This window comes from Triticum aestivum, chromosome 1B, assembly GCF_018294505.1.
Source record: "Triticum aestivum cultivar Chinese Spring chromosome 1B, IWGSC CS RefSeq v2.1, whole genome shotgun sequence".
Taxonomy (NCBI): Eukaryota; Viridiplantae; Streptophyta; class Magnoliopsida; order Poales; family Poaceae; genus Triticum; species Triticum aestivum.
In genome coordinates this window covers 849,476-862,133 of record NC_057795.1, presented here as the reverse complement: position 1 = coordinate 862,133, position 12,658 = coordinate 849,476, and the positions used below count along the sequence as shown (strand labels likewise).

Sequence of the window (12,658 nt, the reverse complement as noted above, 5' to 3'; positions counted from 1 at the left end):
AAAGTTAGAAGCAAGGAGGAAGCTCTTGAAACCAATCTAGCTGCCAAGGAAAGCCTCACGGAACTGCTACTGTGCTTTGCTGGTTGCAGTAATTGGTACACTAAAGAAATTGAAGCAGAGGTACTTGAGGGCTTGTGCCCTTGCGTGGGGCTTGAAGCACTGGGTATCATGTCTTACAATGGCTCAAGGTACCCAGATTGGATGGTGGGTAAACAGAATGGTGGCCCAAAGGACCTACAAACACTTAAATTCTATGGTTGTGGCCAACTAGGACCTTTTTTTCGAAAAGGGGGGCTCCCCGGCCTCTGCATCAGAGTGATGCATACGGCCATCTTATTAACCAAAAATTAAAAAGTGCCAACAAGGTTCATAAGTCTCCAACTGAAAAAAAGAAAAAGGCAGCTCACACAGAGCCTAAAAGGCTAGATACACAAACTAGCCAGGAAAAGACGCCACAACCGGCTGGCTAAAAATAGATAGGTAAACTAATTGCCTATCCTATTACATGACCGCCATCCAAACCGGTTGAAGATATCCCGAGCTACCATCTCCCAACGGATAGATCCAGTAACCAAATGCTCCCTGGCCTCCATCGGAGTGAGTAGCGACCACGAACGGATCAATGTTGTAGCTCGGAAAATAACCTGCAAAAAATGAATCCGTGATGTTCTGTTAAAAACCAAATCATTTCTGCAATTCCAGATAGTCCACAACAAAGCGCAAACTCCAACCAGAATATGTCTTGCTAAGTCAGGCTCAACCCCATTAAGCCATGTCCCAAATAATGCGTTGACAGAATTCGGTGGAGTAATATTAAAAGCAATATGGACCGTCCGCCAAATAACTTTGGCCAACGGGCAATCAAAGAATAGATGCTTAATCATCTCATCCCGATCACAGAAACTACACCTAGTAGGTCCTGTCCAATTACGCTTTATCAAGTTGTCCTTTGTTAAAATAACTTGTTTATGGACAAACCACATAAACACTTTAATTTTTAAAGGAACTTTGACAGCCCAGACAAACTTGGAAGTTGGAATGGAGTTCGAATTAATAATATCAATGTACATTGATTTAACTGTAAATACTCCAGATCTAGTCAACTTCCAGCGTAATCCATCGGGTTGGTGAGAAAGTTGAACCTCCATTAGTCTCCTAACTAGATGGAGCCATTCTTCCCAACGATTGCCTGCTAAGGACCGTCTAAACTGAATATTAAGGGGGATAGATTGAAATACCGTTGCCACAAAAATCTCACGTCGTTGAGCAATCCGATATAAAGATGGATATTGAATGGCTAAAGGTGAGTCGCCAAGCCAAGTATCCTCTCAGAAACGTGTACTTACACCGTTTCCAATAACAAACCTCGTCCTATTGAACATTGATTGTTTGACTTTCATTAGTCCTTTCCAGAAAGGCGAATCAGTCGGCCTGACTGTGACCTGGGACAATGTTTTAGTCTGGAGGTACTTGCTGCGGAGGATCTGCGCCCACATGGCCTCAGTCCCGGAGGAAAGCTTCCACAGCCACTTACTAAGAAGGCATCTGTTCTTAACTTCAAGATTTTCAATACCAAGACCCCCTTGGTCTTTCGGTCGACAGATGATGTCCCATTTAGCAAGCCGGTATTTTCTTTTAAGTTCATCACCCTGCCAAAAGAAACGCGACCGATAGAAGTCCAGTCTTTTCCTAACACCAACTGGGACCTCAAAGAACGATAAGAGGAACAAAGGCATACTCGTGAGCACCGAATTAATCAAGATCAAATAGCCTCCGTAAGACATGAGCTTACCCTTCCAGCAGCTCAGTTTCTTCTCAAATCGATCCTCGATGCACTTCCATTCTCTGTTTGTCAGCCTACGATGGTGTATCGGAATACCAAGGTATGAGAAAGGTAAACTCCCCAACTCGCACCCAAACAATTGCCTATAAGACTCCTGTTCGTCTTTGGCTCTACCAAAGCAGAACAACTCGCTCTTATGAAAGTTAATCTTTAACCCGGTCAATTGTTCAAAAAGGCATAACACCAGCTTCATATTTCTCACCTTGGCCAAATCATGCTCCATAAAGATGATTGTATCATCAGCGTATTGAAGGACGGATACACCTCCATCAACGAAGATGAGGTACCAAACCACCCACTTGACCATTCTCCTTAGCCCTTCCTATCAAAATTGCTAACATATCCACCACAATGTTAAACAGGATAGGGGACATCGGATCTCCTTGTCTGAGGCCTTTATGTGTCTGGAAGTAATGACCTATATCGTCATTCACTTTAATTCCCACACTTCCTTTTTGCGTAAAGGATTCGACCTGTCGGCGCCAGGCTTCATCAAAACCTTTCATACGCAATGCCTGTTGGAGGAATAGCCACTTGACCTTATCGTACGCTTTTTCGAAATCCACCTTAAAAATTACTCCATCTAATTTTTTGGAGTGGATTTCATGGAGCGTTTCATGAAGAACAACCACCCCTTCAAGGATGTTTCTGTCCGGCATGAAAGCAGTTTGGGATTGTTGCACCACAGAATGCGCAATCTGTGTGAGCCTATTGGTCCCGACCTTGGTGAAGATTTTGAAACTAACATTGAGGAGGCAGATCGGCCTGAACTGCTCAATTCTCACAGCATCCGTTTTCTTAGGGAGCAATGTGATAGTTCCAAAATTCAAGTGAAATAATTGAAGCTGTCCAGAGAATAGATCATGAAACATAGGTAGTAAATCCCCCTTAATAATGTGCCAGCACTTTTTATAGAACTCAGCCGGGAACCCATCCGGTCCGGGAGCCTTATTGTTTTTCATTTGTGCAATAGCATCAAACACCTCCTTCTCTGAGAATGGGGCAACCAGGATATCATTATCGGCATCAGACAATTGAGGCACATCCTCAGTCCTGGACTCATCGAGGGACACACAATTATCCTCCGGAGGTCCAAATAACTGTCTATAATATTCGGTAATATAGGTTTTGAGATTATCCTGACCTAAAATAGTACCCTCATCCTGTTCAAGTTGAAAGATCCGCTTCTTTCTGTGCTTACCATTAGCAATGAGGTGAAAGAATTGAGTATTCGCGTCCCCTTGGACCACTTTGCGGACCTTAGCTCGCAAAGCCCACTTCAATTCTTCTTCGCGGAGAAGTTCTTTCAACCTCTTCTCCGCCTCATTTTTAACCTGGAGCTCAGGAGGCAGCAAAATCGCGGATTCAGCTTTTATGTCCAGGGCCTGTACAAGAGAAAGGAGCCTATCCTTCTCGATCTTATACACCCCACTGAGGTGCTTAGCCCAACCCCGCAAGAAGCTTCTCAAATGCCTAATTTTATTCTGCCAACGCTCGACCGCCGTCCTACCTCCTACACCCTTAGCCCATTCCCTGGCTATGAGGTCTAAGAACCCCTCGCGTTCGAACCAGGCCATCTCAAATGAGAAGGTGTTTTTGTTTCCCATATGGTTCGGCTCCCCTGAGTCGACGAACAATGGTGTGTGATCGGAAATTCCCCGCGTGAGAGCTTGCACCGTAACAAGAGGGAACTTCTGTTCCCACTCCACGCTCGCGAGAACTCGATCAAGCTTTTCATATGTCGGGTTTGGCAGAGAATTAGCCCAGGTAAACTTTCTACCAGAAAGCTCTATCTCCCTCAGATCCAAGCTTTCAATAATGGTATTGAACATAAACGACCACCTGCCGTCAAAGTTATCATTATTTTTCTCCTCTCTCCTCCTAATGATATTGAAATCACCCCCGACCAAAATTGGAAGCTGCTCGGACCCACAGATTCGAACTAGGTCCGCCAGAAACTCCGGTTTAAGCTCGGGCTGTGCGGCACCATAAACCGCCACCAAAGCCCAGTTGAACCCATCAACATTAGACCTAACTCGAAACTTTACCGCGAAGTCGCCCATTACTACACTCCGGACTTCAAGGGAATCGCATCTCACACCCAGTAAGATACCTCCCGATCTTCCTCGTGGAGGGAGGCAATGCCAATAGAAATCAATACCACCCGCAAGAGAGGATAGAAACTGCGGCGCAAAATTATCTCTACCGGTTTCCGATAGAGCAATAAAATCTAACCGATGTTCCAGAGAAGCCTCAGCAAGAAACCTTCTTTTAGCCAAGTCCTTCAGACCTCTGCTATTCCAAAAGATTCCTTTCATATTTCGTCATGGAATTTTTTAGTAGTCCGAATCCTAGCACTCCTACGAACTGCAGAATCGGGATAAATCTTCCGTTTCCACTTACGCTTTGGCTTAGTGGGCTCTGTCGCCCGGTCCTCATAACCTGGCTCAACGGAACTAACAGCTGCAACATCTAGGGGCACATCATCGTCCTCCGACTCATGATTAGAAGGTGCTAGATCCGCACACAGATTATCTAGCACTCTAACCCCTAACGCATCAATCTCCTCATCATTCATGGGTTTAACCGCTGCAAGATTACGAATAGTCTCTAAGACACGTTCCGCCTCCAAATCTAACATATCATTCACCGAATTGGAGATCTCACTATTAGTAACACCTAGTGAAACTCCTAATTGGTTTGCATTATTAATAATCTCCTTATGAGAAAAATGCAATAAAGAATTAGATATGTTGACGGACATACCAGAAGATATCGCAGCATCATGAAGCTTGGCCGCCCTCATAGCGCACCGCTGCTGCATATCATCCACCTCCAGAAGCACCTGAACGCGAGCACTCATCCGTCTCCCCATCGAGACTGGGTCCGGGATCCCGCCAAAGGCCACTACCTCCTCTCTACTAAACAGAGGAGGCAGCTGCAGGCTCTCAAGCCCCTCGGACAAGTGCCCCACGGGAAGGGCAAGAGACGGGACAGCTGGGGCCACCTGCCCGCTCCCTCCTCCTGCCCCATCCCTCGGCGCCAAGTGGCGCACCGGCCTCGTCGGCGAGACGGTCCTCCTGACCGCCGCAGAATAAGGAGGAGTCAGGGCCACCTGCCCTGAACCCTCCCCCCAGCGCCACAGAGGTCGCGGGCACCGTCGCCGCCACTGGTGACGAAATAGCCGAGGCCACCTGCCTCGGGCCAGCTGTTGCAACACCCGCTGACGCCTCCAAGACCTGGATCACCTATGACGGTAGAGAGATAGGAGTTGTCGAGGCCACCTGCCCCGACTCCCCCCCCCCCAAGCCCCAACTCGGGCGTAGAGATCATCTCCGGAACCTCGACCACAGGTGAGACAGGAGGAGGTGAAGCAACCAAGGGCTCAACGTCCCCAGCTCCAACCAAAGTCCTCGGCGACGAAGCCGTCTCCATAGGTCCAGGCAAAGACCCGCCAGCTCCCTTGAACTCCAACAAAGGGAGCGTACGCTCGAACACATCATCAGAATCCACCCTGTCGCTCCAAAGTCTGGGAGGGGCAGAGGCTGGCTCGAAGGACCCAAACCTCAGCGAAATCATAGGCACTGATGGTGAAGGTGCCGGCTCAACCCCGGACCCAACCACGGGCAACTGAGTACTGGTGCCAGAACCGTTAGTCCCCTCCCTCGCAGACTCCTTAGTTGGTGCCCCCCTAGCACCCGCACTGTCGTCACCCTCGTGCATATCCACGTCATTCCCATTAATGGCCTCAGCAAACAGATCAGTGTCCTCAAACTCAATATCCAGAACACTCACTAGAAGCCGGGCTACTCCATGATCTCGAGTAAAAGCCATATCTACTCTTTCCATCTTCCCAACCATAATACCCATGCTGGCCACAACACGAACATCCTGCAACGGTTTGGACGGGGCTCCCAAAAACCTCAACCAGACCTGCATAAGTGGTTTGCCCTTAGGCTCCACCTTCTTCCACTCATGAAACTCCAGGATGCACTTTGTGCCAGGAACCCTACACAGACCGAAGCTCAGTAGTCTCTGTAAATCATCCACAGAGGGGAAATCCACCCTAAATACATTATCCTCGAGAGCAACCAACTCCCACTGGAACTCACCCGGTGCCACTTCCTGAAGCCTCCGCACAATCTGAGCCTCGGTCATCTCACCCTGAGTCGCTTTCACAATCTCGATGGTCATACTCTGAGTCTCCTCCGGAATCTCTCTCGCTGTCGGGGACTCAAAGAACATCAGCTCCGCACAATATACTCCATACATTGTCAGAGCCAGAGCCTGGTCAGGCAAAAACGGGCAATCCTCAGATGTATGTGCTGGCTTGCCGCACGACTCACATAGCTCCGCCACACACTCAGCAATGAAGTAGCCCTTCTCACCACAACGGTAGCAAAGCATCCTTTCTTTCTTGCGCGCCCATTTGGCCACCCTCTCAGAATCAGACCTGTCAGTAACCTCAGCCACCGTCTCGGAAGCAGGTACCTCCACACTAGCCAGGGCCGTCACCACCTCCATCGCCTGGGTAGTGAGGTCCGTAGACTGAGCGTGATCGGTCTCCATGGTCGCCGCCGCGTGGTCACCACCAGCCGGGGGGGGGGGGAGGTTGTCGGTGATACCTCCCACGGCCACCCCGACCCCCACAATGTCCGCGGTAGCCTCCTCTCTGGCGGTAGTCCGGACCTGAGGCTCCTTCGACAAATCCACCGGGAGGACCGAGGAACGTCTCTCAGTAGACCCGTCACTCTGCCAGGCGTAACCACGACCTCCTCCCGCGGAAGAGGAACCACGATGTTGTCCATCTCCATACGCAACATATCCATCGTCTCCCCACTGGCCTCGGGGCGGAACATGCGACCGGTTCTGAGGTGGCCTTGCGACATAGTGCAGCGGAGGTGCAGCCCGAGGCTGGCCGCCGTAGGCGCCGGCACAACCCCAAGGGCCACCCCACCACCCCGGCCAGCGGCAGCTACGCCGGGCACACCCGGCGCCGGAGGCCGAGGCCCACCGCGACCCACAGCTGGCTGAGCCACGGACGCCGCAGTCGGCGCCGGAGGCCTGGGCCCGCCCCTTCCGGCCGTAGCATGCATGGGCACATGCCCCGGCGGCAGAACGCCCGCGTGGCCGACACCGCGACCCTGGGTACCCGCAGGCACAACACTGCTCGCCGGCGGCCTCTGGCCAAGCGGCCCCAGGGCCCCGCGCCCCGCACTCGCAGTCGGCGGCAGTGCCGCCCCGCCCGACGGCGCGGCAGCCCCACCCCGACCAACTGCAGCATTGGCCGGCTTCTTGGCGGGCGGCGCCGCAGCTCCACGTCCAGCCATGGACCCGAGAGGAGGAATGCGCGCCGCTCTCCCTGGGCCACAAGGACGAAACCCCGGCGTCCCTCTCCTACGAATCCAGCTAGGGCACAGCGACGGCGGCTTATCGCACGAACCTTCGTGATCGATCGCACGCATGCATGGAACAGCCCCACGTATTCAGTCGCCCGAACGGAATCCACGTTAGGCTGGGCCACATACCCAGCTAACGGTCCAAGAGGAGCTGCCTCGCTATGGGCCACATACCCATTAGTAGGCCGGCCCAAGTCAGCCGTTGCCCGATCGGAGCCACTGAGGCCCAAGAGCAAATTCAAACGACGAGTCCTGTCGGCACGGATCTCGCCGATCTCTCTGATCGCCGGTGCCGGCGCCGCCGCCGCCACCATCTTTCTCAATTTCTTACTCTTAACAACAGTCCAAGATTCCGGTCGAATTAAATCAAAAATGGTAAGGTTAGGAAGACTGACCTTCGGGATAGGACCCTTCCAAGGCCTTACCGCCGTCGCCGCCGTCCGACGATGCACCACGCGGCGCACCATCTCCTCCTTCTCTCCCTTGTGCAACCCTATCCTGGCCGGATCGTCGAGGGGCAGCACTTTGTCGATTGTCGTCACCACTTCCGCTTCCGTGTAGCCCGCATGGAAGAATTCGCAAATCTGATCCGAAGGCGTCGGCGACGGCGGTGATGGCGGCGCCTCGTCCGCGTCCCCATCCGGGTCGTCCTCGTCGGCACCAGCTAGTGCCCAAAACCGGCCCCCCACCCGTTGTCGATCGCCGGCGGCATCCGGCGACGCACCCGCGGTCGCCCCGCAGGCCGTCGCCCCAGTCGCCTCAGTCGCCCCGCTAGGCATGTCGAAAACTGCAGTTGGGAACCCCAGTCGGCCAACTAGGACCTGGTCCTGAACTTGAGGCTTTCCCTCATCTTCGTGTGCTCAGCCTTTGGATGTGCAGCTGGGACGCCTTACCAGGCAACATGGAGCACCTCACTTCGCTCGAGGCACAGAAGATACAGAGTTGCATGAATATCCGGTCGCTTCCAACAGTGCCCCGGTCTCTCAAGGAGTTCGAACTTAGTTTGTGCCATGATGAGCTCATGAAGGGTTGTCAAACAGAAGGAGATGCAAACTGGATTAAGATAAAGGGCATCCCCAAGAAAACATTCTGCCCACTCATGTATGCTTGTAATCCCCTTTTATGCCTTGTTTTTCAGTAATGTTTACAGTCCGTTGCTAACCCTGCTTATGTTTGCGCAGCTCTGAGTTAATCTCTGAAGAAGGCTCTTCTGATGCCTCTCAAGAGCTTTAGGCCTGAGCAAGACGGCTAAGGGAACGTACATGCAGCAAGGAGGTGCATGGATAACAAGTTCAGATTTGTTCGGTACGTCCGTGTGATTTGAGAGTGGACCAGATGCATACGGCCGTACCCATACAAGTGTTTAATTTGATTATTACTCCCTCCGTTTCAAAATAGATGACCCAATTTTATATTACAAAGTTAGTATAAAATTGGGTCATCTATTTTAAAACGGAAGGAGTAGCATCTTAGTAGTACTACTATTCAGGGCAGTTGCGAGGGAATTCAGTAGAACAGTGCAGCGTGAGGGAGTGCGTATATTGCTGCAGCTGGGCGTTTCACTCTTTGATACTTTGCTTATGTAGCTCTCTAGTGCGATATTTATTATTACTAGTATTATCGTGTTGTAAGTCAAGTTTGAAGTCTGTATCGAACGTGGAAGTACTGTTTGATTTGATGACTCCTACGATTTATTCAGTGTGCTTTATATTTATTTGAATGAACTGGATATTCGAGTTCTCTCTAGGAGTACCCTAGTTATTATGGTGATGTCTTCCAAGTTTCCTTTTTCTGGTTCTTGCCTCTCTTGTCTGACTATCTTCCCATCAGAATTGTTGGGACAAACCTCGGACTAGCTCGCCGCTCATTTCCTCTCTCACTCGTTCAGACGAAGGTGGAAGGAGGAGCACACTGACTGGACACAAGTTTTTTCGGTGCACAAATGCACCGCCGCACGAATGGCGCCTCGGCCGCACGAACGACCTTACTTTACTGGGCACATACCCCGGCTCGGCTCATACAGTCACCATGGCCGGGCAACACACCGGCGCCCCCAACCAGTACACATGCAAGGCACTTATACGAGGTGTGCACACACACGACTACCACGCACGCATGCACTAATCTAACCACTAACCCAACGGATAATACATGCGTGCAAGGCTAGCACACAGCTCACAACTAATCCCTACATGAGGTGTGTGTTAATGCTCTGTTTGATCCAGTTACAAGTTGCTTGTCGTCAACAACAAGACCCTTCAAAGAGCTGCATGGTTATATACGAAATGGAAACCTTGAAATATTCTTCCTTTTGTTCCTGAAGGAAGGCAATGTCAGTCCCGCCGACGACAGGCTTATAGGTGGGATGCTGCTGGTTTAAATTTCAACCGTCGACAGTTGTTCATCAGCACATCCTGATGCACGCACGGAGTGTCGTTGAACACAAATGACAACATTGAAAGAGTCTGCCGATGTTTGCTGAAGAATCTGAAACCTTCAACTATTGTGCATTTTGTTCCTGGTAAAGAGAAACTGTAATTTTATTTCAGGAAGCTAAACCGCGCGCAAGGATCTTGTTCAGTGGCTACCCTCGGTTTTCAGGATTCCGACGTTTCAAGATTGGTCTCTGAAGCTTCTTTTAGTGGTATGTATCAACGCTTCCATAGTGCGCTTCACTTGAGTCTATTACCCACTTTGTGAGCAAAATCAGGCCACAAGTTATCCGAAGGCCTGCACTAATGTCTTAATTAGATTGACATTTAGTATTCTGTACACGTATCTCGGACCAGTATGCGTCCCCGCGAGCTTCTCGGAGGCACCGAGCATGGGTTCCCCAGTCGTCTCTATAGTTTCTATACTTGCAGTAACTGTCATCATTGATTAGTCAGATTGGGAGCTTTGGCTGCTTTGCTCTGCTCCTCAGTCCTCACTAGAAAAGATACCATTGAAGACCAGACTTACAGAAGTATTCTGCTGTGGTGTGAACCGAACCTAATCCCGTTACAAGCAGGGGTGCACATGTCACGGCACCGATTAGTACGAACTACTTTGAATGATCACACCAGGAAACCCCGATAGAGAAACTGATAAACAAAGTACAAAATATTTTGGAAGATCCAATTATGAATGCGAACCCAGTATACATGGTTACAGAGTTAAATCCAACTGATCTGTCCAGCAGAGCAGAGTGATGCAACTAGTTAGTGTCAGTGTGTACGTACTATTTTACAGAGCTGCTAGCTAGCTAGCTGGTCCACTATGTTGCTGTGATGTTTAGTATGCAGTACTGGCCTGCAATATACATCGAGCTAGAAGAAATCAGAGTCAGCTGTTCACAAATTCAGTAAGTAAAACAGAGTAGTCTGCAGTCTAGGCTCTACTGTCTGTACTGAATTAGTATTAGCAAATGATGCATGATGAAACCGTAGTCAAAGGTCGTGTAGGCGTCCACGAGGGGCGCGAGCGTAGCCGGAAGGACCAGCTCGCTGGACAATATGCAGCATTCTTCATGGTGGCTTTGGGGTGCATGGTTGCTCTGCCCTTGCCAAACGCCCTACATAGCAGCACCCGTAAAATCCTTCCCCTGTTGACCTACTAAAGGTTACTTAAGGATTTTACGTACTCGCTGCTGTGGAGTATTGGGATTGGAAACAGGGGAAGGAAGGGGCCTACCCCAGTGAAATTCAGGGGGTGGGAAAGAGTTAGTTAGTGTGGAAAGTTAAGTAATCTTTTGTAGGTTTAGTATTATTGTAGAGAGAGCCTTGGCTCAGTGGTTGGGTATGTGGTTGTGCAACCCAATGACCCGAGTTCAATTCCCAGAATTGACAGGTGATGCATAGGGGTTTTTCCCCGTTTATTGAGGATCAATATCTTGATACTCATTTAAAAAATTCTGAGGACCATGTTTATCTTGGTACTCATACTAACTAGTAAGGTACACGTGCCTTGCACTCATGAGATTCGGCAACCAAACTATGAATAAATACCACATTATATATAGCATGTAAGCTATGAGTGATATATGCATGACGTAGATGTTCGTTTAATTCTTATAGTTCATCTCATTGAAAATCATTTAGTTTTAATAAAAATCTAATTTATTTTAAGATTCATGGAATTGTGCGTTGTGAAGCATAAAGTAAAAACAAATAATGGTAATTCATGTAGATTTTTTTGGACAATTATGATAAGGAAGATTCTAAAACAAAGGAGAAGTGCTTTGTGTTTTGAGGTTTGTGCATTATGCTTGAGTTCAACCATGGAGTCTTCTAGATTGTACATGTGGTAAAACCTGGTGGAATGTAGATGATATCCAACAGCCAGTAGTGCTCGGATTTGCCATCTTTGCACCGTCGGATTGGCTTCATCCAACGACCATCTTTCAATGTTATTCGCAAACTATATAGGGGTATAGAAATGGCCGTATGCATTCTTAGTTGGTGCAGAGGCCGGGAAGTGAAAATCTCCACATTTTAAGATCCATTCATCAGTCGTCCCAATCCTCTCGAGTACAAGGAAGGTTCAGAATTCTCTTCTGCACCACCGCTACATTCCCTGCATTTTGTTTCAGGTTCTCAGCACACCATCTCCGAATCACAGGTTATAAAGATCCTATACATATATGATCACAAGATTCAGTTACAGCATCATGATGAAGTATTCAGCATATTCTACCCAATTTTAAAGATCCACGTCGACCAGATCTTCTTCCACGACCCCGACGGCTTCATGATCGAGGTCTGCATCTGCGACAACCTCCCCGTCATCCTGCTCGTCACGCAGCTCGACGCCGCCTGCGCGCAGCCCGCGGTCGTGGCGGGCTGGTGACGAGATGAGGGGGGCGACGCGAAGGGCGACGTGCGGCTCGGCCGCCGGGTTCCCTGCGGGGCCGCCACCACTATGTTCCGGTGACCGCCGGAAGGTGGGGGGTGGTTCTGGGCCCTCACTGATGACGATGATGGAGAGGGTGACGAGGAGGCGGATGCGGTGGCGCCTCAATCCCCTCCGTCGGTGACTCCTTCGGACTTCATCTGTGATTTTTTCAGTGTTGGATACGACGAGGACGAGGTGGCTACTACGGTGGACGAGATCCTTCCCGTTGATGATCCGGCGAGGATCGGACTACACGCGGGGGAGACGACGGAGATGGTGCGCCGAGTTGTTCACCGGCGAACGGCGGCGACGGCGGTCCGACCTTGGAAGGGTCCTTTGCCCAAGGTATGTCTTCTGAATTTAACGCTTTTTGACATGATTCAACCGGATTCTTGGACGTTGGTCAAGAGACGTCAGAATGCTTGCCGGACTTGTGCACGATCGGCGCCGAAGGTGGCCGCGGCTTCGTCGCCGGCGGCCACGGCGACCCAGATCCGTGCCGCTCGCCAGGAGCGTTTGAAACGGCTCCCGGGCCGAGCTGAGC

The 12,658-nt window shown here is 50.2% G+C and overlaps 1 protein-coding gene across 1 annotated transcript; it reads right to left on the bottom strand.

Annotated features, from left to right (window-relative positions):
• Positions 1-297: 297 nt before the first annotated feature.
• On the bottom strand, positions 298-8,177 carry LOC123083081 (uncharacterized). Its single transcript, XM_044505218.1, has 2 exons — positions 7,638-8,177; positions 298-644 (listed from the first exon to the last, which is right to left on the bottom strand). Exons 1-2 carry the CDS (start codon positions 8,019-8,021, stop codon positions 486-488), a joined length of 543 nt encoding a protein of 180 aa, XP_044361153.1. The 5' UTR covers positions 8,022-8,177; the 3' UTR covers positions 298-485.
• Between the last annotated feature and the right edge of the window lie 4,481 nt (positions 8,178-12,658).